Source organism: Staurois parvus, unplaced genomic scaffold (assembly GCF_062004578.1).
Source record: "Staurois parvus isolate SC_StPar_1 unplaced genomic scaffold, SC_StPar_1.0 ptg001279l, whole genome shotgun sequence".
Classification (NCBI taxonomy): Eukaryota; Metazoa; Chordata; class Amphibia; order Anura; family Ranidae; genus Staurois; species Staurois parvus.
In genome coordinates, this window is record NW_028319075.1 from 71,993 (window position 1) to 97,549 (window position 25,557).

A 25,557-nucleotide genomic window follows, 5' to 3' on the forward strand; every position below is an offset into this window, starting at 1 on the left:
TTTTCTATATTTATCCAACTTTTTCCCTGTGCATTGTGTGTCCAGTCAAAAATTTGTGCTATCAATACTGAATTATAATATCTTTTAAAATCAGGAACATCCAGTCCACCATTCTCTTTGTCTCTGGTTAGGACTTCGTAACTTATTCTAGGTTTTTTATTTCCCCATATAAACTTTATCATAATTTTTTTCATTATCCTAAAATACAGTCCTGGCAGCTTTATTGGGATCATATGAAATTTATTTAAAATTTTTGGAACAATTACCATTTTAATTAGGTTTATTCGTCCTATCCAAGATATACCACCTATCCCTAATTTTCTAATTTCATCCTTGATTTCAGTTAATAATGGGATATAATTTGCTTTATATAGATTCTTTGAGGGTACGGTTACATTTATTCCCAAATATTTTGTTCTTTTTCCTTCCACGAGAAAGAAAATTCTTTGTAAAGCCTTTTTCGCTCTTCTTGGAAGATTTATATTCAAGATTTCTGTTTTAGTTGGATTAATTTTTAGGTTAGACAGCTCCCCATATTCCTTCAGTGTTTTCATTAGAATGGGTAATGTTATCCTTGGGTTACCTAGGTAGAACAGCAAATCGTCGGCATACGCCGCTACTTTATGCTCCGTCTCTCCTATCCAAATTCCCTTAATATCTATGTTTTTCCTTATTTTTGCTAAGAGGGATTCTAAGGACAGGACAAACAGCAAAGGTGACAATGGGCATCCCTGACGTGTCCTGTTATACATCTTAAAGCTCTCTGATATTTCCCCATTCACCTTTATTGCAGCAGATGGTTGACTATACAATTTTTTTATCCATATTCTCATTCTAGGGCCCATCCCCAGAGCTTTCAATGTGTCCAACATATACCCCCAGTCTAATCTGTCAAACGCTTTCTCAGCGTCTACAGACAATAGCAAAACAGGGAATTTTTCGCTTTTACTTTTTTGTATAAGCAATAACGATCTTAGTCCATTATCCCTACCCTCTCTCCCAGGGACGAACCCCACTTTATCCATATGGATCCACTCTAGCATTAAATCCTTTAACCTATTTGCTAAAACTTTTGCATATAGTTTAGTGTCTATATTTAGTAAGGATATTGGTCTATAGCTAGAACACGGTACACTATCTTTCCCTTCAGTCCTCCTGCTCCTTGACCTCTCCGCGGCCTTCGACACAGTCGACCACCCTCTCCTCCTTACTAAACTGCACTCCCTTGGCATCAGGGACGCTGCGCTCTCCTGGTTCTCCTCCTACCTATCCCAACGCTCCTTCAGCGTCACTGCCACCTCCCCCTCTCTGTCGGAGTCCCCCAGGGCTCTGTCCTCGGACCCCTCCTCTTCTCCATCTACACCTCCTCCCTTGGCAAACTAATACACTCCCACGGCTTCAATTACCACCTCTATGCCGACGACACACAAATTTACCTCTCCACCCCCCACCTCACTCTCCACCCGCATCGCCAACCTCCTGAACGACATAGACTGGATGTCGCTCCATTTCCTCAAACTGAACTTGTCCAAAACCGAGCTCCTGGTCTTCACCCCAGCCCACGCCCCCCCCCCATCCTCTCCATCACTACTAGCAATGTCACCATCACTCCCACCCCACATGCCAAAGTCCTGGGTGTCACCCTGGACTCAAACCTTTCCTTCCAACCTCACGTCCAATCACTATCAAGGTCATGCAGGCTCCACCTCCGCAACATCTCCAAGATACGTACATTCCTCACCCCAGACACTACTAAACAACTCGTACACTCCCTCATCATCTCACGCCTGGACTACTGCAACTCCCTTCTCACTGGCCTACCCAAACAAACGCTATCCCCACTCCAGTCGATCATGAACTCAGCGGCGAGACCCATCCACCTCACCAACCGCTTCACATCTGCCACCCCCCTCTGCCAATCCCTTCACTGGCTCCCGATTGCCCAGCGCATCAAATTCAAATTGCTAGCCTACAAATCCATTCACAATGCCGCCCCAAACTACCTAACCGACCTGATACCCAAATACCACCCTACCCGTGCCCTTCGCTCCTCACAGGGCCTCCTACTCTCTAGCTCCCTGGTCTCCTCCTCCCATGCCCGACTGCAGGACTTCTCCAGGAATCCCTCATCCTCTGGAACTCCCTACCCCAATCCATCAGACTGTCACCTACCCTCCTCACCTTCAGGCGCACCCTGAAAACCCATCTCTTCAGGGAAGCCTACCCCACCCTCACCTAACAACTGATCTCCTCCACTTCTCCCACCACTCCATCCCTCACAGCCATTTCCTCCTGTACCACTTTCCCCTCCCTCCTAGATTGTAAGCTCGAAAGAGCAGGGCCCTCGAACCCCTCGTGTATTGTATTGTTACTGTCTTGTCTCATGTTCTGTCCCCCTGCTATTGTACAGCGCTGAGCAAACACTTTGGCGCTATATAAATACTGTATAATAATATTAATTATTGTAATATGAGCTTGTAGGAATTCCTCTCTCATTTCCATCTCCCCTCCCAATGCATTCATATATAAACTCAATTTAGGTATCAATTGATCTTTGAATTTTTTTATAGTATCTCACAGTATACCCATCCGGTCCAGGACTGTTCCCTGCCATAGTACTCTTCAATGCACTTTGAATTTCTTCTATTGATATTGATTTCTCAAGGGATTTTAACTGATCTTCTCTCAATTTTGGTAACCCCGCCTCTTAAGTATGCCTGTCTTTATTTACTTCTTTCTTTCTTTCTCTTCTCTTATGGACTGTTGAGGATTGATGTTATATAACTTACTATAATAATCTTTAAATACTTTTGCAATACTTTTGGTAGAATATTTTAGTTCTCCTTTATTATCTCTTACCTTTCTTTTTTCTTTGAGCTCTCATTAAATATTTTCCTGGTCTATCTCCCCACCAATATCTTTCACTTATCTTATTAAACACTCCTTTTTTCTTCCTCCATTAAATTATTTAGTTCTTCTCGTTTTTCTATTACACTCTGCTTGATCTGTTTTGTTATTTTTTTTTTATGTACCTGTTCTAATTCAAATAGTTCTCTAAGAAGTGTATTTATTTTCTCTTTCCTTTCCTTTTTCGCCCCAATTGCTATTAAGATTCCTCTAATATAGGCCTTATGTGGTTCCCACACTGTCACCACAGACACCTCCTCCGTCTCATTTCTTTCAAAATATTGTTCTATTTCTCTTTCAATTATCTGTGCCGTCTCCTGATCCTGAAGAAGTGTCTCATTTAACCTCCATGTGTTTATCTTTTTATGTTCTCTTCCACATATCAACCTCATTGTGACAGGTGCATGTTCCAATAATGTTATAACTTCTATCTTTGCTTTCACCAGAGATTCTATAAGTCTGTGATCTAGCAATATATAATCCAATCTTGTTTTATGTGCATGAGAATAGAATGTATAATCTCTATCATTCAGATTTTTAATTCTCCAACTATCCACCAACTTACATTGTTGTATTGTTTTCCCTAATACTTTCAAGTATTTATTGCCCTCTCTCAGCACATGTGACGTCGTATCCATCTGCGGTTCCATGCAACAGTTAAAATCTCCTAATTAGTTTGCCTTTTTTAAAATCTAATAGCTTCTTCAATATGTTCTTTAGATAGACCTCAGGTTTTTTATTAGGGCAGTATATATTTGCCAGTGTACATTCTACTTCTTGCAATTTCCCCTTTAAAAATAAAAATCTTCCCTCCGGGTCCTCCATTTTGTCTTCCAAACTAAATACAAAATACTGTAGCTGCTGACTTTTGATATTAGGGCACTTACCTGTCCAGGGATCCAGCAGTGTCCTCACCCCAAGCTGATTCTTCAATTGGCTGTTGGGTGCTGGCACAGCCATCTTGACTAAGGGAAACCAGCATTAAAGCCTTGTGACTTCACAGTGGTTTCCTACTCTGTAAAGCGCACTGTGCTTTGTGCGTGGACCGTAGTCTTCTGGGGCCTGTGTAGTGTCCTAGAGGGCTGCAGGGGGTCCCGAGCTTCTGCCTCCGTTCAGAGGCAAACTGAGCTGGAAGTGGGTACCGGTCAAAACCAGGTACCAGCTCCCCCCAAAAGGTGCCAAATGTGGCAGCGGAGGGGAAAGAGGAGGCAGATAAGCGGAGCTTCCACTTTTGGGTGGAATTCAGCTTTAAGAAAACACAATTTCATGACTGATAACAGTGTGATAAGATCCAAGAATGAGCCAGTTTGGGATTGGTTGTTTAAAGGTTAATTTTATATATTACACTATCATCTCTTCATTTTATGTGGTTTAGATATAAAACTGTCCCAGAATATGATTGTCTCAGTCATTCCTGTTATACTCACTGTAATTTCTCTATCTGGCTTGTTGTCAGAGCCGCCATCAGATCCCTGAAATGAGGACCCTCCAGATTGTTCACAGACAGGTTCAGTGTCCTCAGTGTCGGGTTATTTCTTATTCCAGATGCCAGGTGGGGGCAGGAACTGTCTGTCAGCTGATTATAGGACAATCTGTGGAAGAAGAGAAGAATGTTACCAGAAGAAAATGTATCTCCCCCCCCCCAGGAATGAATAGAACTATTCTCTACATGGATGGAACTCATTTCTCTTTGTTGGAATCATTTATATTCCATCACTTTATAAATCTCCAGGAAATAGAATTTTATAAGACAAATGTTATAATGGAGTAGACCCCCCAATATTGTCCTCCATGTGTAGAGACGGTGATATCTCCATACATGGGGCAGCACAGTGGCTAAATGGTTAGCATTTCCGCCTGGCAGTACTAGGGTCGTGGGTTCGAATCCCAACCACGACACCACCTACCTGGAATTTGCATGTTCTCCCTGTGCCTGCGTGGGCTTCCTCTGGGTATTCTGGTTTCCTCCCACACTCCAAAGACATGCTGGTAGGTTCATTGGATCCTGTCTAAATTGTCCCTAGTATGTGTATGTATGAATGTGATAGAGAAAGAATTGCGCCGCGCTCCTATATATTTATATATACAGCTTATACTTCTAAAGTGTATCAATATCAATGTTAATGTCAACAATTGTGAATTGTGACTATACCACTAAATGCATATAAAATTATACATATAAATGACATGCATAATGAATAATCCTGAAGTGATAGTGCCTTAATGGGTGCCATGGTGTGAACCCATGTTGCACCTCTATATAGCTGTGTACACTATACTGGATCCAATCAAATTCCCCCTGATGAAGTCACGTGACCCTGTGACGCAACGCGTAGGGGAGGGGCTCTGACGTCACGACATTGCACTGGAGAAGCGAGCAGATCCGAGCACAAGCACAGGCAGATAGTACTGCAGGGGCAGCTGCAGAGAGGTTTCTTTTTACCTGTTGATTGCCATCCATGCTTGTTTGGATCACACATGAGCTGTATGCCATCGAGTTATACCTTAAATTGGCAGAAATAAATCCATTTTGTGTACAAGGATAAGACACTATGGTCTGCTTTTTCTTTTTTGACCAAACACCCCATGAGCTGGCATAAGGAGGAGTGAACGAGGAAACAACCCCAGGAGGGGAATTGGGAGATCCCAAGAGAGCTGGTCAGTGTACTCATTGATACACAGGGAGATAAAGGAAATAACTGGAGGATCCATCTATATGCATGTCCACCTTCTAGGACGGCTAGAGCAAAGGCATCATCCCATTTCATCTATCCTGGAAGGATAAAAAGCGTATTTGCCTGGATTCATTCAGGCAAATATAGAGGTGAGCATATAGGGAGACCATCTAGCACTCGGAGAGAAGGAACAGAATATTCACTTGCACATTTATTTCAAAGACTTTATTTATATTTGTTTATTATCAGCACGTGCACATGTGTATATGTTTTTGCACTAATAGTATAGAGTGTACACAGCTATATAGAGGTGCAACATGGGTTCACACCATGGCACCCATTAAGGCACTATCACTTCAGGATTATTCATTATGCATGTCATTTATATGTATAATTTTATATGCATTTAGTGGTATAGTCACAATTAACAATTGTTGACAATAACATTGATATTGATACACTTTAGAAGTATAAGCTGTATATATAAATATATAGGAGTGCGGCGCAATTCTTTCTCTATCATTTATACACACTAGCTAAGTGAGTCAGTGTAAGTGCCAGCGCACCCCATACACTTTAAGATTTCATTATATGTTACTTATTGAACACCTCGATTCATAATAGCTCACAAGTATTCACTATAACTATGTATGAATGTGAGTTAGGGACCTTAGATTGCACGCCCCCTGAGGGTTAGGGACTGATGTGAATGTATAATATATATGTAAAGCGCTGCATAAATTGATGGCGCTATATAAGTAACAATAATAAATAAATACACAGGATGAGCACAGAATACCACTGACATGACTCGTATTGTGGCTTTCGGCTGTTGCAGGAGGAAAATAAAGCCAGCATAAGGCTGCTTAGGAAGCTGCCTTAGGGCTCCAGGGTAGGGTCCATGGGAGGGAAGGGGGGAAAAGGACACTATGGGGAAAAATGGGGGTAAAGGACACTACTGTGGGTGGGTGGTGTGAAGAGTGGTAGAGGAAATGACTATAGGGGTGGCCATGCCCATAGCAACATCTTCCTCCCTCTGCACATTACACCCCCCCCCCCCCCCCCCCCCGCAATAGTGTCCTCTGCCCCGACATAGCAGTGTCTTCTGACCCCTTCACATCACTCCCCACAGTAGTGTCCTCTTCCTACCCATAGCAGTGTCCTCTACCACTCTTCACATAAACTCCCCCTTTACCCCATAGCAATGACCTCTGGCCCCCCTTTCCCTCCCATAGAAGTGTCCCAAGCACTGCAGTATCCTACCTGTATACACAGAGGAGAGAGTGGAAGGCAGCATAGTTCTACATGGAGGGTGGGAGCTGCCAGAGTGACTTTTCATATTAACAAGCTGGTGGTTGGTTGCTAGGAATGCCCTAGCAACCAATCACTTCTCGGTTACCTTGAAAAGATAATCTGGCAAGCTCCTCCTCCCGCCCTCCATCCTGAGCTGTGCTGCCTCCCGCTCTCCACTGTGCACTGAGGATGACAGTGACGGAGAAGGTTGGGGGGGGAGAAGGACGGCCCCCAAAGGTACGAGTCGGCAGTGCAGAGACCTGTTCAAGGTCTACCTGACACCGGCCCGCAGTCAACAGGAAGACCGCAATCAACTGGTTTCGAGTTAGAGCGTTGAGGCAACCATTTAGCATTAACAGGAGAGCTTACGATGATCAGTTTGTATTCCTTCATATACAATCTTTATCCCACAAGGAAAAAAAAAGGTTTGCTGTAACTGCTTATAAGGTATTAGCTGGAGTTCAGCTGCTATATGTTTTACACCTTATTATTGGCTGTGATACTTACATAGTTAGTCTGGCTGAATAAAGACAAAAGTCCATCCAGTTCAACCATAGAAAAAAAAAAAGTTATAATCTTACACCCACAGTTAATCCAGAGGAAATAAAAAAAAACCCAGCAAAGCACGATCCAATTTGCTTCTGCAGGGAAAAAAAAAAACTCCTTCATGATCCCTCGAGAGGCAATCAGATATTCCCGGGATCAACTTTCCCTATAAATGTTATATCAAGTTATATTCTGTGTATCCAAGAAAGAATCCAGGACTTTCCTACAGCAATCCACTGAGCTGGCCACAACCAACTCTTGAGGGAGTCTATTCCACATTCTCACAGCTCTTACTGTGAAGAAACCTTTCCGTGTTTGGAGATTACATTTCTTTTCCTCCAGATGTAAAGAGCGCCCCCTTGTCCTCTGTGATATCTCAGGGTGAATAACTACACCGTGTTCACTATATGAACCACTGATGTATTATACATGGAGGTCATATCCCCCCTTATGTATTATACATGGAGGTCATATCCCCCCTTATGTATTATACATGGAGATCATATCCCCCCTTATGTATTATACATGGAGATCATATCCCCCCTTATGTATTATACATGGAGATCATATCCCCCCTTATGTATTATACATGGAGATCATATCCCCCCTTATGTATTATACATGGAGATCATATCCCCCCCTTATGTTTTATACATGGAGATCATATCCCCCCTTATGTATTATACATGGAGATCATATCCCCCCTTATGTATTATACATGGAGATCATATCCTCCCCTTATGTATTATACATGGAGATCATATCCCCCCTTATGTATTATACATGGAGATCATATCCCCCCTTATGTATTATACATGGAGATCATATCTCCCCTTATGTATTATACATGGAGATCATATCCCCCCTTATGTATTATACATGGAGATCACATCCCCCCTTATGTATTATACATGGAGATCACATCCCCCCTTATGTATTATACATGGAGATCACATCCCCCCTTATGTATTATACATGGAGATCACATCCCCCCTTATGTATTATACATGGAGATCACATCCCCCCCTTATGTATTATACATGGAGATCATATCCCCCTTGTGTATTATACATGGAGATCATATCCCCCCTTATGTATTATACATTGAGATCACATCCCCCCTTATGTATTATACATGGAGATCATATCCCCCTTGTGTATTATACATGGAGATCACATCCCCCCTTATGTATTATACATGGAGATCACATCCCCCCTTATGTATTATACATGGAGATCACATCCCCCCTTATGTATTATACATGGAGATCACATCCCCCCCTTATGTATTATACATGGAGATCACATCCCCCCCTTATGTATTATACATGAAGATCATATCCCCCTTGTGTATTATACATGGGGATCATATCCCCCCTTATGTATTATACATTGAGATCATATCCCCCCTTATGTATTATACATGGAGATCACATCCCCCCTTATGTATTATACATGGAGATCATATCCCCCCCTTATGTATTATACATGGAGATCATATCCCCCCCCTTATGTATTATACATGGAGATCATATCCCCCCTTATGTATTATACATGGAGATCATATCCCCCCTTATGTATTATACATGGAGATCATATCCCCCCTAATGTATTATACATGGAGATCACATCCCCCCTTATGTATTATACATGGAGATCTTACCCCCCCCCCCCCTTATGTATTATACATGGAGATCATATCCCCCCTAATGTATTATACATGGAGATCACATCCCCCCTTATGTATTATACATGGAGATCTTACCCCCCCCCCCTTATGTATTATACATGGTGATCATATCCCCCTTGTGTATTATACATGGAGATCATATCCCCCGTTATGTATTATACATGGAGATCATATCCCCCCTTGTGTATTATACATGGTGATCATATCCCCCCTTATGTATTATACATGGAGATCATATCCCCCCTTATGTATTATACATGGAGATCATATCCCCCCTTATGTATTATACATGGAGATCATATCCCCCCTTGTGTATTATACATGGAGATCATATCCCCCCTTATGTATTATACATGGAGATCATATCCCCCCTTATGTATTATACATGGAGATCATATCCCCCCTTATGTATTATACATGGAGATCATATCCCCCCTTATGTATTATACATGGAGATCATATCCCCCCTTGTGTATTATACATGGAGATCATATCCCCCCTTATGTATTATACATGGTGATCATATCCCCCTTATGTATTATACATGGAGATCATATCCCCCCTTATGTATTATACATGGAGCTCAATTTGAAAACTGCAAAATTTGGACTTTTTTTGCCAATCAATGCCTAATGCTATTTGCTTACATGTGAGCACAACCATACTTTAAATAAATGTTGTGATTATGGCTTTACACTATGAGGAGCGCTCTTTCTTTGCATGTTCCCACTACGAGTCCAAGCCTCATCCTGAATGGTTTAGCTACCCTAAGGTCCATTGTTTGGAAGAATCTTATCTGCTGTTTTGGTGATCTGGAGGATCCCCAAAACAGCTCCCCTTTACATCACAGTCCACAGATTTCCCCCTACATCAGACTCCAGAGTTCCCCTTTGCATCACAGTACACAAAGTTCCCCCTTACAGAGTTCACCTTCACATCAGTGTCTGCAGAGTAAGGGGGGAACCAGAGAGCCCACAGATTTTCCTTTTACATCAGAATTCCCACTTACATCAGGGTCTGCAGCATTACCCTTTACATCAGAGTCCCCCTTTACATCAGGTCTTAACATTCATTAATGAATACATTAGATTACCTAAAGGTCTTCTTGAAGACCCCCCGCCAGGTCCCTCCAGTGAATGATACTCCTCCTGCCTGTCCTGTATCTATATAGAAGAATGATAATGTGACAAGTGATGCCTCACACACCAGGAGCAGGCTGTTCAGTGTAAGGACACCGGGTGTCTGATCCCCTGGTGCCCTCACACTCCCCACCTTTTCCCTTGTATTGCCCAATCCCAGTCTTGCAGTGCTCAATCTCTCCAATCCCATTCAGCAGGGTTTCTACTTTGCAAACTTTAACTGCTCCCATGGATCCCTGCACACTGCTGCTCCCAAGCTCCTCGAAAGAAGACTGTAAGCAACAGCCTGGCACATTCCAGCAACCTGCCCCCAGGTTCCCAAACCAGCCCTCAGCACAGCCCCACTTTTGTGCTTTCCCCATTGGCACACTCCCTCCCCCCACAGAATCTGTTTCTGCTGACAGCCAGCTACATACTATTGATGTGCTCCATTCTGTTCACAAAGGTTGTGTTTTCATGGTGACTGGCAGTGGTGGCAAAAAATGCACCAGGAGTCCAGGATGTCATGCTCAGGCATCACCTCCACCAGACCCGCTCCCCAGTGCCCCAACACCGTAGCAGTAGCACTTGGGCTCAGAGCCTCGGATGGTCCGTCGGCCAGCTCCGGAACTGCGCATGTACAGTTCTAAGTGGACAGTCACAGCCTTATTTTTAATGGGCGCTCTTCTGTGATGAACATTTACAGAGAGGAGAAAAGAGCCCAGTTTTTACAAAAAGTCCATAAAATACCGGATGGTTGGAAACACTGGCATGAATGGGATCAGAAGACAGTGTGAGGCCAAAATCATCATAGCTAGTGATTGGACGGGAGGATTTTATCTGATGTTCCATTTATCTCTGCTGATAAGAGCTCTGTACTCATAGGAAGTAGAGAGGAGATTTCAGACCTCAAATACCAGATGTGCAGTAATGGGGAGAGACACAGTTGGTGGATGTGTAGTAATAAGGATAACGTCTGATGGACTAAACTAACAATCATATTGGAGGAAGGTATTAACAGGGAGATCTGGCCCTCGCCCCCCCCCCCCCCACCCCCTCCTAAATAAAAAAAAATATAAAAGTCAGCAGCTACAAATACTGTAGCTGCTGACTTTTGATATTGGTGCACTTACCTGTCCAGGGATCCAGCAATGTCCTCACCCCAAGCTGATTCTTCAATTAGCTGTTGGGTGCTGGCGCAGCCATCTTGACTAAGGGAAACCGGCATTTTATGTGGTTTAGATATAAAACTCTCCCAGAATATGATTGTCTCAGTCAGTCCTGTTATACTCACTGTAATTCCTCTATCCGGCTTGTTGTCAGAGCCGCCATCAGATCCCTGAAATGAGGACCCTCCAGATTGTTCATAGACAGGTCCAGTGTCCTCAGTGTCGGGTTATTTCTTATTCCAGATGCCAGGTGGGGGCAGGAACTGTCTGTCAGGTGATTAATGGACAATCTGTAGAAGAGAAGAATGTTACCAGAAGAAAATGAATCCCCCCTCCCCCCCAGGAATGAATGGAACTATTCTCTACATGGATGGAACTCATTTCTCTTTATTGGAATCATTTATATTCCATCACTTTATAAATCTCCAGGAAATAGAATTTTATAAGACAAATGTTATAATGGAGTAGACCCCCCAATATTGTCCTCCATGTGTAGAGACGGTGATATCTCCATACACAGGATGAGCACAGAATACCACTGACATGACTCGTATTGTGGGTTTCGGCTGCTGCAGGAGGAAAATAAAGCCAGCATAAGGCTGCTTAGGAAGCTGCCTTAGGGCTCCAGGGTAGGGTCCATGGGAGGGAAGGGGGGGCAGAGGACACGGCTATGGGGGAAAAAGGACACTACTGTGGGCGGGTGGTGTGAAGGGCGGTGAGGAAACGACTATAGGGGTGGCCATGCCCATAGCAATGCCCTCTTTCTGCACATTACCTCCCCCCCACAATAATGTCCTCTGCCCTGCTATAGGAGTGTCCTCTGCCCCCTTCACATCACTCCCCACAGTAGTGTCCTCTTCCTACCCATAGCAGTGTCCTCTACCACTCTTCACATAAACTCCCCCTCCCCATTAGTATTCTCTGCCCCCCACCTTTACCCCATAGTAGTGATCTCTGCCCCCCCTTCTCCTCCAGCAGCGTCCTCTGCCTGCCTCCCCCCTCCCTTCCCGCCCATAGAAGTGCCCCAAGCACTGCAGTATCCTACCTGTATACACAGAGGAGAGAGTGGAAGGCAGCATAGTTCTGGATGGAGGGTGGGAGCTGCCAGAGTGACTTTTCATATTAACAAGCTGGTGGTTGGTTGCTAGGAATGCCCTAGCAACCAATCACTTCTCAGTTACCTTGAAAAGATAATCTGGCAAGCTCCTCCACCTGTCCTCCATCCTGATCTGTGCTGCCTCCCGCTCTCCGCTGTGCACTGAGGATGACAGTGATGGAGAAGGTTGGGGGAGGGGGGGGGGGGGGGGGAGAAGGACCGGCACCTAAAGGTACGAGTCGGCAGTGCAGAGACCTGTTCAAGGTCTACCTGACACCGGCCCGCAGTCAACAGGAAGACCGCAATCAAATGGTTTCGAGTTAGAGCGTTGAGGCTGCTTATAAGGTATTAGCTGGAGTTCATCTTCAATATATCGGTCAAGTCTATCTAGATCTGTTAACCACTTGCCGCTCAGCCACTGTAGAAATACGGCGGGAGGGCGGCACTGGCAGGCAAAACCACGTTTTAAAACGCTTGTTTTGTAAACAGATAGGGGGCGTGCGCGAGGCGCGCCGCCGCCCTATCTGTCCCGCCGATCACCGCTGCGGATGTCAGTCGCCGGGTCACAGCCGGTCTTTACCAGCTGTTTCCCGGCAATTGGCGGCAAACAGTGACAGAGAACACAGCTGCAGTAGCTGTGCTGTCTGTCACTTCCCTGACAGCTCGAGGACGAGCTGATGGAGAAAGAAGAGTTTCTCTCTCTCGATCAGCCTTGTCCCGCCCAGTACACACCCCCGCCCCCTAGTAAAACACTCCCTTCACTCAGATACCCCTTCCCTGCAAAATAAAGTTAACCCCTTCCTCCCCAGTGCCATTAGTACAGTGTCAGTGGTTTTTTTTTTTGCACTGATCACTGTATTAGTGTTTTTGGGGATGTCAGTGACCCCAAGTCAGTACCCCCCTGTAACGGAACCGGAACCCAGACCGCACTGAGTTTTTCCGTTATAGCACAACTTCCCCTGTCCGAACACCATCCACGGACCACACCCTTGGAATCCCTCAGGAAAATAGACAGACACCCAGCTCCTACTAAAACAGGAAGTCAACACCTTTTATTTTACACAAAAACATGTTTTATACAGAGGGCGGGGAAACACAACCAGGAACAGGAAATACATCATCAGCCCACCCTCTCAGTGGGAAGGGCTACAGTATAGGCAGGAAACACCTCATCACCCCTCCCCATCCAACCAGACACAGAACAATGGGATGCAACCATGTGGCAAAGGACATTGACCAACCCCCACACCAATACACAAACAGGACATCCCATAATAGTTGGCTGGGCAGGGAGACACAGCACAATGGGGGGTAGCACATGGTAATAGACAAAGGAACACACACTATACACAATACTGGGACATTCACATACACACCCTGTAACCCTTAACAGGCACAGGGTGGGTTAAACATAATGATTTGGGGAGATGATACAGAGGTCCCCCCACCCCCAAAAGTCACTCCCGTCACACCCCCAATGTCAGAATGTCCGCCGCAGTCCCACAGTCCCGCCATAAGTCGCTGGTCGCTGCCATAAGTCCCTGATCGTCGCCATAATTCGCTGATCGCCGCCATTATTAGTATAAAAAAAAAACCTAAAAATCCCAGTATATTTCCCGCCATTTGTAAACGCTATAACTTTCACGTAAACCAATTTACATGTATTGGGTTTTTTTTTTTTTAGCAAAGACATGTCGCAGAATGCATTTTGGCAGAAATTTATGACTAAATTTGATTTTTGCATTTTTTTTTACTGGACATGTTTTATAGCAAAAAGTCCAAAATATTGTTTTTTTTCCTCAAAATTGTCAGCCTTTTTTTTTTATAGCGCAAAAAATAAAAACCGCACAGGCGATCAAATACCACCGAAAGAAAGCTCAATTTGTGGGGAAAAAAAAGATGTAAATTTCATTTATGTACGTATTGCATGACCGCGCAATTGTCCGTTAAACTAGCGCAGCGCTGTATAGCAGAAAAAAGGGCGTAAATTGCAGTATCTCATAGTTTGTAGACGCTATAACTTCACACAAAGCAATCAATATACACTCATTGGGATTTTTTTTACCAAAAACATGCAGCAGAATACATTTTGGCCTAAATTTATAACCAACTTTGAGTTTACTATATATTTTTTATAGCTGAAAGTAAAAAATATTGTTTTTCTTCAAAATTTTTGGATTTTTTTTGTTTATAGCGTGAAAAATAAAAAGCGCACAGGTGATCAAATACCACCGAAAGAAAGCTCTATTTGTGTGAAAAAAAGGACGTAAATTTCGTTTGGGTGCAGCATTGCATGACCGCGCAATTATCAGTTGAATTAGTGCAGAGCCGAGTAGCAAAAAGAGGCGTGGTCATTAAGGGGGGTAAATCCTCTGGAGGTCAAGTGGTTAATATAACTCTCCCCTCTCCCCAGACTGACAATGCTATCGTCCAGAGGTAAGGATAAATATACAGTCAGGTCCATAAATATTGGGACATTGACACAATTCAAACATTTTTGGCTCTATACACCACCACAATGGATTTGAAATAAAACGAACAAGATGTGCTTTAGCTGCAGACTGTCAGCTTTAATTTGAGGGTATTTACATCCAAATCAGGTGAACAGTGTAGGAATTACAACAGTTTGCATATGTGCCTCCCCCTTGTTAAGGGACCAAAAGTAATGGGACAGAATAATAATTATAAATCAAACTTTCACTTTTTAATACTTGGTTGCAAATCCTTTGCAGTCAATTACAGCCTGAAGTGTGGAACGCATAGACATCCCCAGACGCTGGGTGTCATCCCTGGTGATGCTCTGCCAGGCCTCTACTGCAACTGTCTTCAGTTCCTGCTTGTTCTTGGGGCATTTTCCCTTCAGTTTTGTCTTCAGCAAGTGAAATGCTCAATCGGATTCAGGTCAGGCGATGGACTTGGCCATTGCAGAACATTCCACTTCTTTGGTTGCTTTTGCAGTCTGCTTTGGGTCATTGTCCATCTGCACTGTGAAGCGTCCAATGAGTTGTGAAGCATTTGGCTGAATATGAGCCGATAATATTCCCGAAACACTTCACAATTCATCCGGCTGCTTCTGTCAGCAGTCACATCATCAATAAATACAAGAGAAGCAGTTCCATTGGCAGCCATACATGCCCACGCCATGACACTACCACCACCATGCTTCACTGATGAGGTGGTATGCTTAGGATCATGAGCAGTTCCTTCTCCATCCTCTTCTCTTCCCATCACTCTGGTACAAGTTGATGTTGGTCTCATCTGTCCATAGGATGTTGTTCCAGAACTGTGAAGGCTTTTTTAGATGTCGTTTGGCAAACTCTAATCTGGCCTTCCTGTTTTTGAGGCTTACCAATGGTTTCCATCTTGTGGTGAACCCTCTGTATTCACTCTGGTGAAGTCTTCTCTTGATTGGTGACTTTGACACACATACACCTACCTCCTGGAGAGTGTTCTTGATCTGGCCAACTGTTGTGAAGGGTGTTTTCTTCACCAGGGAAAGAATTCTTTGGTCATCCACCACAGTTGTTTTCTGTGGTCTTCCAGGTGTTTTGGTGTTGCTGAGCTCACCGGTGCGTTCCTTCTTTTTAAGAATGTTCCAAACAGTTGTTTCGGCCACGCCTAATGTTTTTGCTATCTCTCTGATGGGTTTGTTTTGTTTTTTCAGCCTAATGATGGCTTCACCGATAGTGACAGCTCTTTGGATCTCATCTTGAGAGTTGACAGCAACAGATTCCAAATGCAAATAGCACACTTGAAATTAACTCTGGACCTTTTATCTGCTCATTGTAATTGGGATAATGAGGGAATAACACACACCTGGCCATGGAACAGCTGAGAAGCCAATTGTCCCATTACTTTGGTCCCTTAACAAGTGGGAGGCACATATGCAAACTGTTGTAATTCCTACACCGGTCACCTGATTTGGATGTAAATACCCTCAAATTAAAGCTGACAGTCTGCAGTTAAAGCACATCTTGTTCGTTTCATTTCAAATCCATTGTGGTGTATAGAGCCAAAAATGTTAGAATTGTGTCCATGTCCCAATATTTATGGACCTGACTGTATATATATAAACCTGCGCTAATAACAACCACAATAGATAATCAATAATAAGGTGTAAAACGTATAGCAGCTGAACACAAAAACCCTGATATTAGGCAATCAACAATAAATACATAAAAGTGCAGCGCCTAAAAAGTAACAAATAATCATAAGAAAACAGTGAAAAAGGTGTCATAAAAATAGTCCATCCAAAAATAACAGAAAAGTCCCAGAGGCTGCGATGAAACAAAAGAAATCCAAGGACAGTTGTGGTGTCACCAACCACTACTACAGAAGGCTTACCAGAAAGGTGGAGGCAGTAGCGTGTGAGTGGGTGGAGCCACGTACACACGCTACTGCGCATTTGCGGCCATTTTGAAAACTGTAAAATTTGGACTTTTTTGCCAATCCATGCCTAATGATGTTTGCTTACATGTGAGCGCAACCATACTTTAAATAAATGTGATTATGGCTTTACACTATGTGGAGCGCTCTTTCTTTGCATGTTTCCCACTACAAGTCCAAGCCTCATCCTGAATGGTTTAGCTACCCTAACTAAGGCCCATTGTTGGGAAGAATCTTATCTGCTGTTTGGTGATCTGGAGGAGGATTCCAGTGATTGGCTTTCTGGATTGTTTAACATAGCGCAATTGACCGCTCATGAACAGGGGGTCACGCCTTTCTGGTAAGCCTTCTGTAGTAGTGGTTGGTGACACCACAACGGTCCTTGGATTTCTTTTGTTTCATCACAGCCTCTGGGACTTTTCTTTTATTTTTGGATGGACTATTTTTTTGACACATTTTTCACTGTTTTCTTATGATTATTTGTTACTTTTTAAGCGCTTCACTTTTATGTATTTATTGTCCTGAGGTGTCTGTTTTACGGCTTCACCCAGAATACAGACTTCCTAAGACAAGAAGTTTTACTGGCTAGATCACCAGGTGAAATAAAGGGGGAAAAAACCTAAAAAAAGAAGGCTGATGCAGCCACCTCATCTAAATTGTAATATATTACATATTTGTTTTGGGGTTTAATGCCTCTTCAGTTTACTAAACAGTGCAATATTATCTAAGTGTTTCCTTAAATAAATTTCTGACAATTCCAGTTTAGCACAGAAATGTGATGATCATATCCAATATTTACCTCAGACTCTTGATGTTGTGTAGAGCCGGTATGAGTTTCCTCAATCCCTCACTCGGAATTCTACATGAACGTAGATTTACTTCTAGCTCTTTGCAGGATTGAAGGATAAAGGACAGCACAGAGCAGTCCACAGGGCTGAGGGGGACACCAGAAAAGTCAATGTTGTTTGATCCAATACATTGTGACACCAGAGCCTTATTCCTGCTCTCATGGAGATAGTAGAACACATTAAGAAGATCTCTGTTGCCTCTTATGGATGTGTCAGGTCTTTGTTCTGGTATTTTCTTCTGGATCCAGGTGATGACATGTCTGGCAGCCTGAGCAGACAATTCTCCCACATGAAACTTTAACATGGATCTAGTAGAAGAGTCTGAGAGACCGCAGAGGAAACGGAGGAATATTTCTGCACGGCCATCTTCATAAGATTCAGCTCCATCAAGTGTTTTTTGTATTTTGTCAGCATTATAGTCAATAAAATGGACTAAAGCAGCAAAGAACTCCTGAAGAGTGAGATGTAAGAAGGTGTAATCCACATCAGGTGGCTGACCAGATTCCATCAGGAAAGATGAAAAGAGATGTTTATCATTTCTCACAATGAATGACTCCAGATGACGCTCATCAAATACAATCATGTGATTCATGACTCCATGTTCTGCCATCCACCCCATAGATGTCAGCAGTTCCCGGGCAGTGTGAGCACCATCTGTATTCTGGCTGTGATTGGCCAGAATGTTGGAGACAAAAGTCACAAAGAGTTGTGTCACTGTTTTGGGTAATGATGTCATCAGCTGATCGGTGATTGTTGGTTGGGCTCTGAAGCACATTGATAACACTGTACAGATGATCCAGCAGTATGCTGGGATATAACAGAAAGTGTACAGCGTGTCATTCTCCTGCACATAATGGAAAGCCTTCTCTGACCATTCCTCATTTCCAAAGAAATTATTAAAGAAGATCCGTCTGTCTTCATGGAGAAATCCCATGATCTCCACTATTCTCTGGAAAACATTATCAACTGATGTCAGTCTGGTTGGGCGGCTGGTCATCAGTACAGAGCAACCCTTAAGAAGACTCTGCCTCACCAAACTGACCGCAATTTCATCAAAACGTGTTCTCTGCTTTGGATTGGACAGTTTACTTGATCTGAAATCCATTTGGTGAATACTTTCATCTAAGCCATCAAATATAAACAGAAGTCTCTCTGGATCCTGTAAAATATCTCCAATCTGACCCTCCAGATGTGGATATTGTTGAAGAATCATCTTCTCCAAGCTGACCTCTCCCAGTCTATTAAGGTCCCGGAATCTGAAGAAGAAGACAAAGGCAAATCTCTGGTAGTGTTTTCCGGTCACCCAGTCATAGACAAACTTCTGCATCAGTGTGGTCTTCCCTATTCCTGGCACTCCGCTCACCATTACTGCACGTGGTACACATTGCGACTGGTGGTCCCAGCGAAACAGCCTATTGGGGGAAATATGTTCCAGTCCAGTCTGTGTTTCCTTCAAGCATTCCTCATGTTTTACCCCGGTCTGTATTATCTCATTCTGGGGACGCTGCCGGAACTCATCAGAGGAGACTACAATCAGCTTCACATAACGCTCATTGATGGGGAATCTTTGTGGTTCCAGGGTAGTTCCTGGGGGTCTATGCTCCACTAGAGTCTCAGTCTTCTCCATCAGATGTTGTTTGTGCTTTTCCTGAATATCTGGGAATATAATGGACAAATGTTATGACTCAGGTTAACCACTTGACCCCTGGAAGGTTTTACCCCCAACAGGACATGACATATCAAAACTATACCAGCGTTCACATTAGTATAGTGTCCCCCAAAAATGCAGCGTTAGCGGGATTAGCCGCGGCACCTGCCAGCACCTGCATTTAGCCCCTACACTTACCCCCCCTTCACCCCCCTTCTCCCCCAGCAAGTGCAGTGTCAGTAGGTCACTGTAACTTGATACATTGCACACAAAACTGCAGGGTTAGCAAGATCAGACCTGATTTCTGCTTTCACTAGCAGGTACATTTTTTTTGTAGCGGTTCAAGCAGTCCCGATAGCCAGGTGCTGTTTTTCTCGTGAGTCGCACATATAAATTTAGTGGCCAAAATGTCCAACGAAAAGTACACTAGTGAAGAGGCCTACAGGATTCTGACCATGTCATATGAGGGCAAAGGGGAAGCTTCACTGACAGAATCCACCTCAGAATACAAACCTGTAGACAGCAGCGGCACCCTGACAGGTAGCTCAGATGATGGAGAAGAGGTCCCTTCTAAGGTCCCAGGTTGCTGAGATATTACAATCGCATGATGATTCTCATATGCAGCAGAGTGCCAGTACTAGTGAACTGGCGAGCACCAGCAGCTTAGTACATCCTGGTCTTTCACATACCAGCACTGCAGTATGACTTGGTGACATGGCGAGAGTGCAGTACAAGCTGGTGCGATGACGAGCAAAAGTAATGTCCCGCAACCACTGAGAATTCGCACACAGACCCATAGAGCCCCTAGTGTCCTTCCGGATATGTTTGCAAATCCCAATTGACAGCCCACAAATTCTGCAGCACCCGTACTTCCCCCATTCACTGCCCAACCTGGAATTCAGATGGAAACAGCAAATTTAACTACTCCCCTTGATTTTTTGCAGCTGTTTTTCACAGAAGATCTGCATGGATTGATTGTGGATCAAAGCAATTTATATGCACAAGAATTTATCACCGCCAACCCAAACCTTGCCAGACCATTTGCATTGAAACCCATTATGGTTTCTGAATTTAAAGTCCAAAATTTTTTTTGGACCTTACCCTCAACATGGGCATTACTAAAAAAATTAATTGCGGTGGTATTGGTTCACAGACCCGATTCATCATATGCCCGTTTTCTCTGCTGCCATGGCCAGGCATAGATATGTGAATATAATGTGATTTATGCATTTCAACGACAATACACTCTGTTGTCCTCAGGTGACCCTGAATTTGACTGGCTCCACAGAATTCATTCCCACCTTATCCAAAAATTTGCAGATGTCTATACTCCCCAGCAAAACATCTGCGTTGATGAGTCCCTCATTAATTATTCTGGCTGCCTTGTATTCAAACAATTTCTCTCCAGCAAGTGTGCCAGATATGGGGTCAAGATGTAGAAGACCTGTGAGAGGGCAACAAGCTATACATGTAAGTTTTGGATTTACGAGGGAAAAGATAGTCATGTGGAGCCCCCCGGATGCCCAGACTACATGGGGAGCAGTGGCAAGATATTTTGGGACTTGGTGTCACCCTTTTTCCATATGAAGTAACACTTATACCTGGAAACTTTTTAAACAAGCTTGCCATTATTTACACATTTATACAATCTTGGAACTGGCGCATGTGGCACCGTGCGACCTAAACGCTGGGACTTCCCCCAACGGCTTGTAAATAGAAAGGGCGAAAAAGCCTGCTAGAGAAATGATGAATTGCTCACAGCGAAGTGGAAAGAAAAAACAGGATGTTTTTGTCTTGTCTTCCATTCACGCAGACACACCCATCCAAATTGCCACGGCAGCTGATGTTGTTGAAAAGCCCCTCTGTGTATAAAACTAGAACCTTAACTTGGGAGGGCTGGACTTCAACGACCAGATGATGAAGCTGTACTTCGTTTCCTGAAAAGCCAGACGCTGGTACAAAAAAGTGTTTGTTTATTTATTTCAATTAGCTCTATATAATGCTTTTGTGCTTTACAAAGCAACTGGACATAGTGGATCCTTCCTAAAATTCCAGGAAGAGATGATCACGGCCCTTTAGTATCCAGAAGGTGCTATGGCCCAAACCCCCAATTCAGATGTAAGTGAGCCGGCTGCATGAGAGGCATTTTCCTGATGCCATTCCTGGTACCCTAACCCAAAAGGCACCCCAAAAAAGATGTTGCGTCCGTAGCAAACACGGAATTAGGCGTGACACCCACTTTTTTTGTCCCTCATGTCCTGGCCAACCTAGTCTCTGCCTCAAGGACTGCTTCCGTTGCTACCACACACTAGTGGAGTATTAGTATAGGGTACAGCACAACACAGTCTAGGGCACATATCTGCACAGGGTCTAGAAAAATGCTAGGTAGTCAGGAAACTGGCTATCGCATTTTGAAAGACCCTAACATTCTGGAAGTTAAAAAAAAAAGTAAAAAAATAAAAAAAACAAAAATAGTTGTTTTATTGAGTTACTGTTTTATTGTTACTATTTTATTGTTAACCATTGCTGTTTTCTTTGCAGGAATACCAGTCAGCTGCAGCACTGACCTGTTTATTCTGACAGCAACAGGGTCTTACTCTCAGAATAAACGTCAGTGTGTGCAGTGCTGTTGGATGAGATTTTTCATCCGCAGTTAAAAATGAGCATATATGCCCAAGCATGGGAGCCTGGGGAGGCTGCACAGGCTGTATAAAAAAAAGAACATATCATATATACCCAACAAGGACTAGCAACGTATTGGTACATCACTGGACTTTGAGTGGTTATACCAGAATGATGCCTGCAGCAGATGATGCTGCTGCAGGCATCATCCAGGTATTGTTTTTTTTTCAGCCGTTGATCAGCTTTCGTGTAAAAGCAATCCTAGTAGATAATTAGCTGCAGGATTGCTTTTACAAGCAGCAGGAGAAGATGCCCATCCCCCCGCCCCCAGGTGCCTTCCACACTTTCTCGGGCAGTCCTAAGCCATAAGGGGAACCTGAGAATGCAGCTGGTTTTTCTGCCAGCTAAACACAGAGCTGATTTGAGATCGGAATGGTGATCAGGGGTGGACTGACCAATTGGAAACTCTGGCACTGCCTGAGGGCCCGGGGTCAGTAGGGAGCCCCATGAGATGCCCCTGGTACCTTTTTCATAGGCTTTTTTGAGTTTGGGCAAGGACATAGGGGCCCCATGATCCCCTATTGCCCGGGGGCCCCATGAGTTGTCACTCCGCCCCTGATGGTGACAATCATCTCTATAGTCTAAGAAACCAGAAGCTACGAGCATTTCATCATTTCAGTTTCACCGGAAATAAACAGCACCATTTTTAAATTGGCAAAGCATCTGATCACGCCGATCTTGGTGAGATCAGATGATGTATAGCAGAGGAGATATGTAGAGTCTGATAGACCCCAGATTTCTCATAAAAGAATACCTCTCACTGCCTATTGCTGTCACAGGGGATATTTACATTCCCTGTGATAACAATAAAAGCGGTAAAAAAAAATTAAAGCACCCTTGCCCCCGTGTAACTGTGTGCGCAAGTGTTGGCCCCGTGTTGGTATGTAAACAGCGGTTGCTTTTAAAGGGTCACCTACGATATTAAAAATGTATGCAGTTTGTCGCCATTGCACAAGGAGTGCGCAGTTTTAAAGCATGTCTTGTTTGGTATCTGTTTACTCGACATACCATCATCTTTTATATTTTACCAAATAATTGGCCAATATATTGTGTTATTGTGCATTAAAAGCAAAAAAAAAAAAAAGTGTATTTTTTGTAAAAAAATTTGCGTTTGAAAAAATGCTGCGCGAGTACTATAGGACATAAAAAAGTGCAGCACCCACCATTTAGTTCACTAGGGTGTCTGCTTTAAAATATATACATATATATAAGGTTTGGGGGTTCAAAGTAATTTCCTAGCAAAAAAAATAAGATTTTTTTCCACGGCTAACCGCATTTATAATCATTTGCGTTTGGAAAATGTTTTTAACTCTTCCATTTCCAGATGCTGTCCAGAGCCTTTTTCCATCATGAAAAATGCATGCAAAGCGTTTTCCCGGTACTCCATCGGACCCGGTACACCGTACTTTGAGGTTTCTCATGAAAGAAAATATGTTAGACTTTGCTGCAATAATTTCTGCACAGTTGGAACACATCCAAACAGCACAAAAAAAAGACAGCTAATCTCAACAAATACTGCCCTCTCTGCTTCTGCTCTATTTCTCTCAAAATGTCTGAAATAGTTAATTTTTTACTGTTTTTCAGTGCATTCTGGGCATTTTGGAAGGTCTCCTGAGGTTATCTTTAAGAAATGCTTCTAAACATAAACGCGCATAAACGCGGCTAAACAGATGTTTTTTGACCTACGTTTTCCAGCAGTTTCCATCGTTTAGAAGTGTCCCATGTCCCGTGTACATGGAGCCTTATAGTCACTAATAATTATAATTTGTTAGATCCAGCAGCCCTCAGTGGAGTAGATTGTATAAATCGCAGAGATGGTTTTGGAATATCTACTCTTCATTTGTATCAAGTGAGTCATGTGATAGATACACATCAGGTTTTGTTTACCTCTCAGCTCTGGAGTCAAAGAGTGTCCGAATTCATTCAGCAAAACCTGATCCACCAGGTGATCACCTATAGAAAGGAATAGAAGAGGACGGGTCTGAGTCATGTATGATTGAAGCTGACCTTTCACATACAATAAACTACACATCAAATTTATGTCTGAAAAGCAGAATAAAGATAATCCTATGTTACATTTACCAGGTCAGAGTAAAAGTCTCCATATTCTGTCCATATATAAATACACTATATTGCCAAACGTATTGTCCCTGCCCTCCAAATCATGTGATTCAGGTGTTCTAATCCCCTCCATGGCCACAGGTGTATACAATCCATCCCCTAGACATGCAGACTGCTTCTACAAACATTGGTGAAAGAATGGGTAGCAGCGGAGACGTGTTCTCTGGAGGGACCAAACACGCTTCTCTGTCTGGCAATCCGATGGACGTGTCTGGGTTTGGCGGTGGCCAGGAGAACGGTACTTGCCTGACTGCAATGTGCCAAGTGTAAAGTTTGGTGGAGGGGGGATTATGGTGTGGGTTGTTTTTCAGGGGTTGGGTTGGCCCTCTAGTTCCAGTGAAGGGAATTCTTAAGGCAACAGTTTGGACAATTTCATGCTCCCAACTTTGTGGGAAGAGTTTGGGGACGGCTCCTTCCTGTTCCAAGATGACTTCACACCAGTGCACAAAGCAAGGTCCATAAAGACATGGAGGAGCCAGTTTGGGGTGGAGGAACTTGACTGGCCTGCACAGAGTCCTGACCTCAACCCCATAGAACACCTTTGGGATGAATTAGAGCGGAGACTGCGAGCCAGGCCTCCTCCCCCGACATCAGTGCCTGACCTGACAAATGTGCTTTTGGAAGAATGGTCCAACCTTCCCATAGACACCCTCCTAAACCTTGTGGACGGCCTTCCCAGAAGAGTTGAAGCTGTTATAGCTGCAAAGGGCGGGGCCAACTTAATATTTAACCCTATGGACTAAGACTGGAGGCCATTAAAATTCATGTGTGTGGAAAGACCGGTCAACTCAATATTGAACCCTATGGACTAAGACTGGAGGCTATTAAAGGTCTTGTGCGTGGAAAGGCCGGCGGCCTGTGCAACCTCTGTAGGGCCCAGGTATGGCCTCATGCTACCAGTAGTGACACTGACCCTAGCCAAATGCAAAACTAGTGAAAAACAGTCAGAAAAGATGAGCAGGGAAAAAAAATGTCAGTGATCTCCACCTGTGAAACCATTCCTGTTTTGGGAGTTGTCTCATTGTTGCCCATCTAGTGCACCTGTTAATTTCATTAATACCAAAAGCAGCTGAAACTGATTAACAACCCCCTCTGCTATTCACCTGACCAGATCAATATCCCAGGAGTTTCATTGACTTGATGCTAGACTCTAAAGGAGAACTTTTTAGTCCTGTTACCTGTCTGTGTGATCTCATCCAGAACGGCCAATAAATTAGGATGAGGATGATCTTTCCGTAGTGCATAGAGACATTCCCAGAGTCCGATCACAGCTTCTCTTCCCTGATCCTGAATATCTTGTAACAAGGTGCGAGAGAAGGAAGGCGGGTCTTTTTCCATTGACAGGTATTTCTGGAAAATATATTTTATTATTCTTCTA

At 43.5% G+C, this 25,557-nt stretch overlaps 1 protein-coding gene across 3 annotated transcripts in view; it reads right to left on the reverse strand.

Moving 5' to 3' along the window:
* The window catches only part of LOC149437641 (NACHT, LRR and PYD domains-containing protein 12-like), a 65,222-nt gene that overhangs the window by 28,153 nt on the left and 11,512 nt on the right, over positions 1 to 25,557 (reverse strand). For all 3 annotated transcript variants that reach the window (XM_089660803.1, XM_089660805.1, XM_089660804.1), the window contains exons 5-9: positions 25,358 to 25,529; positions 23,946 to 24,011; positions 17,680 to 19,384; positions 11,524 to 11,688; positions 4,335 to 4,499 (exon numbers count right to left, since the gene is read on the reverse strand). In XM_089660803.1, coding sequence (XP_089516929.1) covers positions 4,335 to 4,499; positions 11,524 to 11,688; positions 17,680 to 19,384; positions 23,946 to 24,011; positions 25,358 to 25,529 — 2,273 coding nt within the window. The remainder of the gene's footprint in view (positions 1 to 4,334; positions 4,500 to 11,523; positions 11,689 to 17,679; positions 19,385 to 23,945; positions 24,012 to 25,357; positions 25,530 to 25,557) is intronic.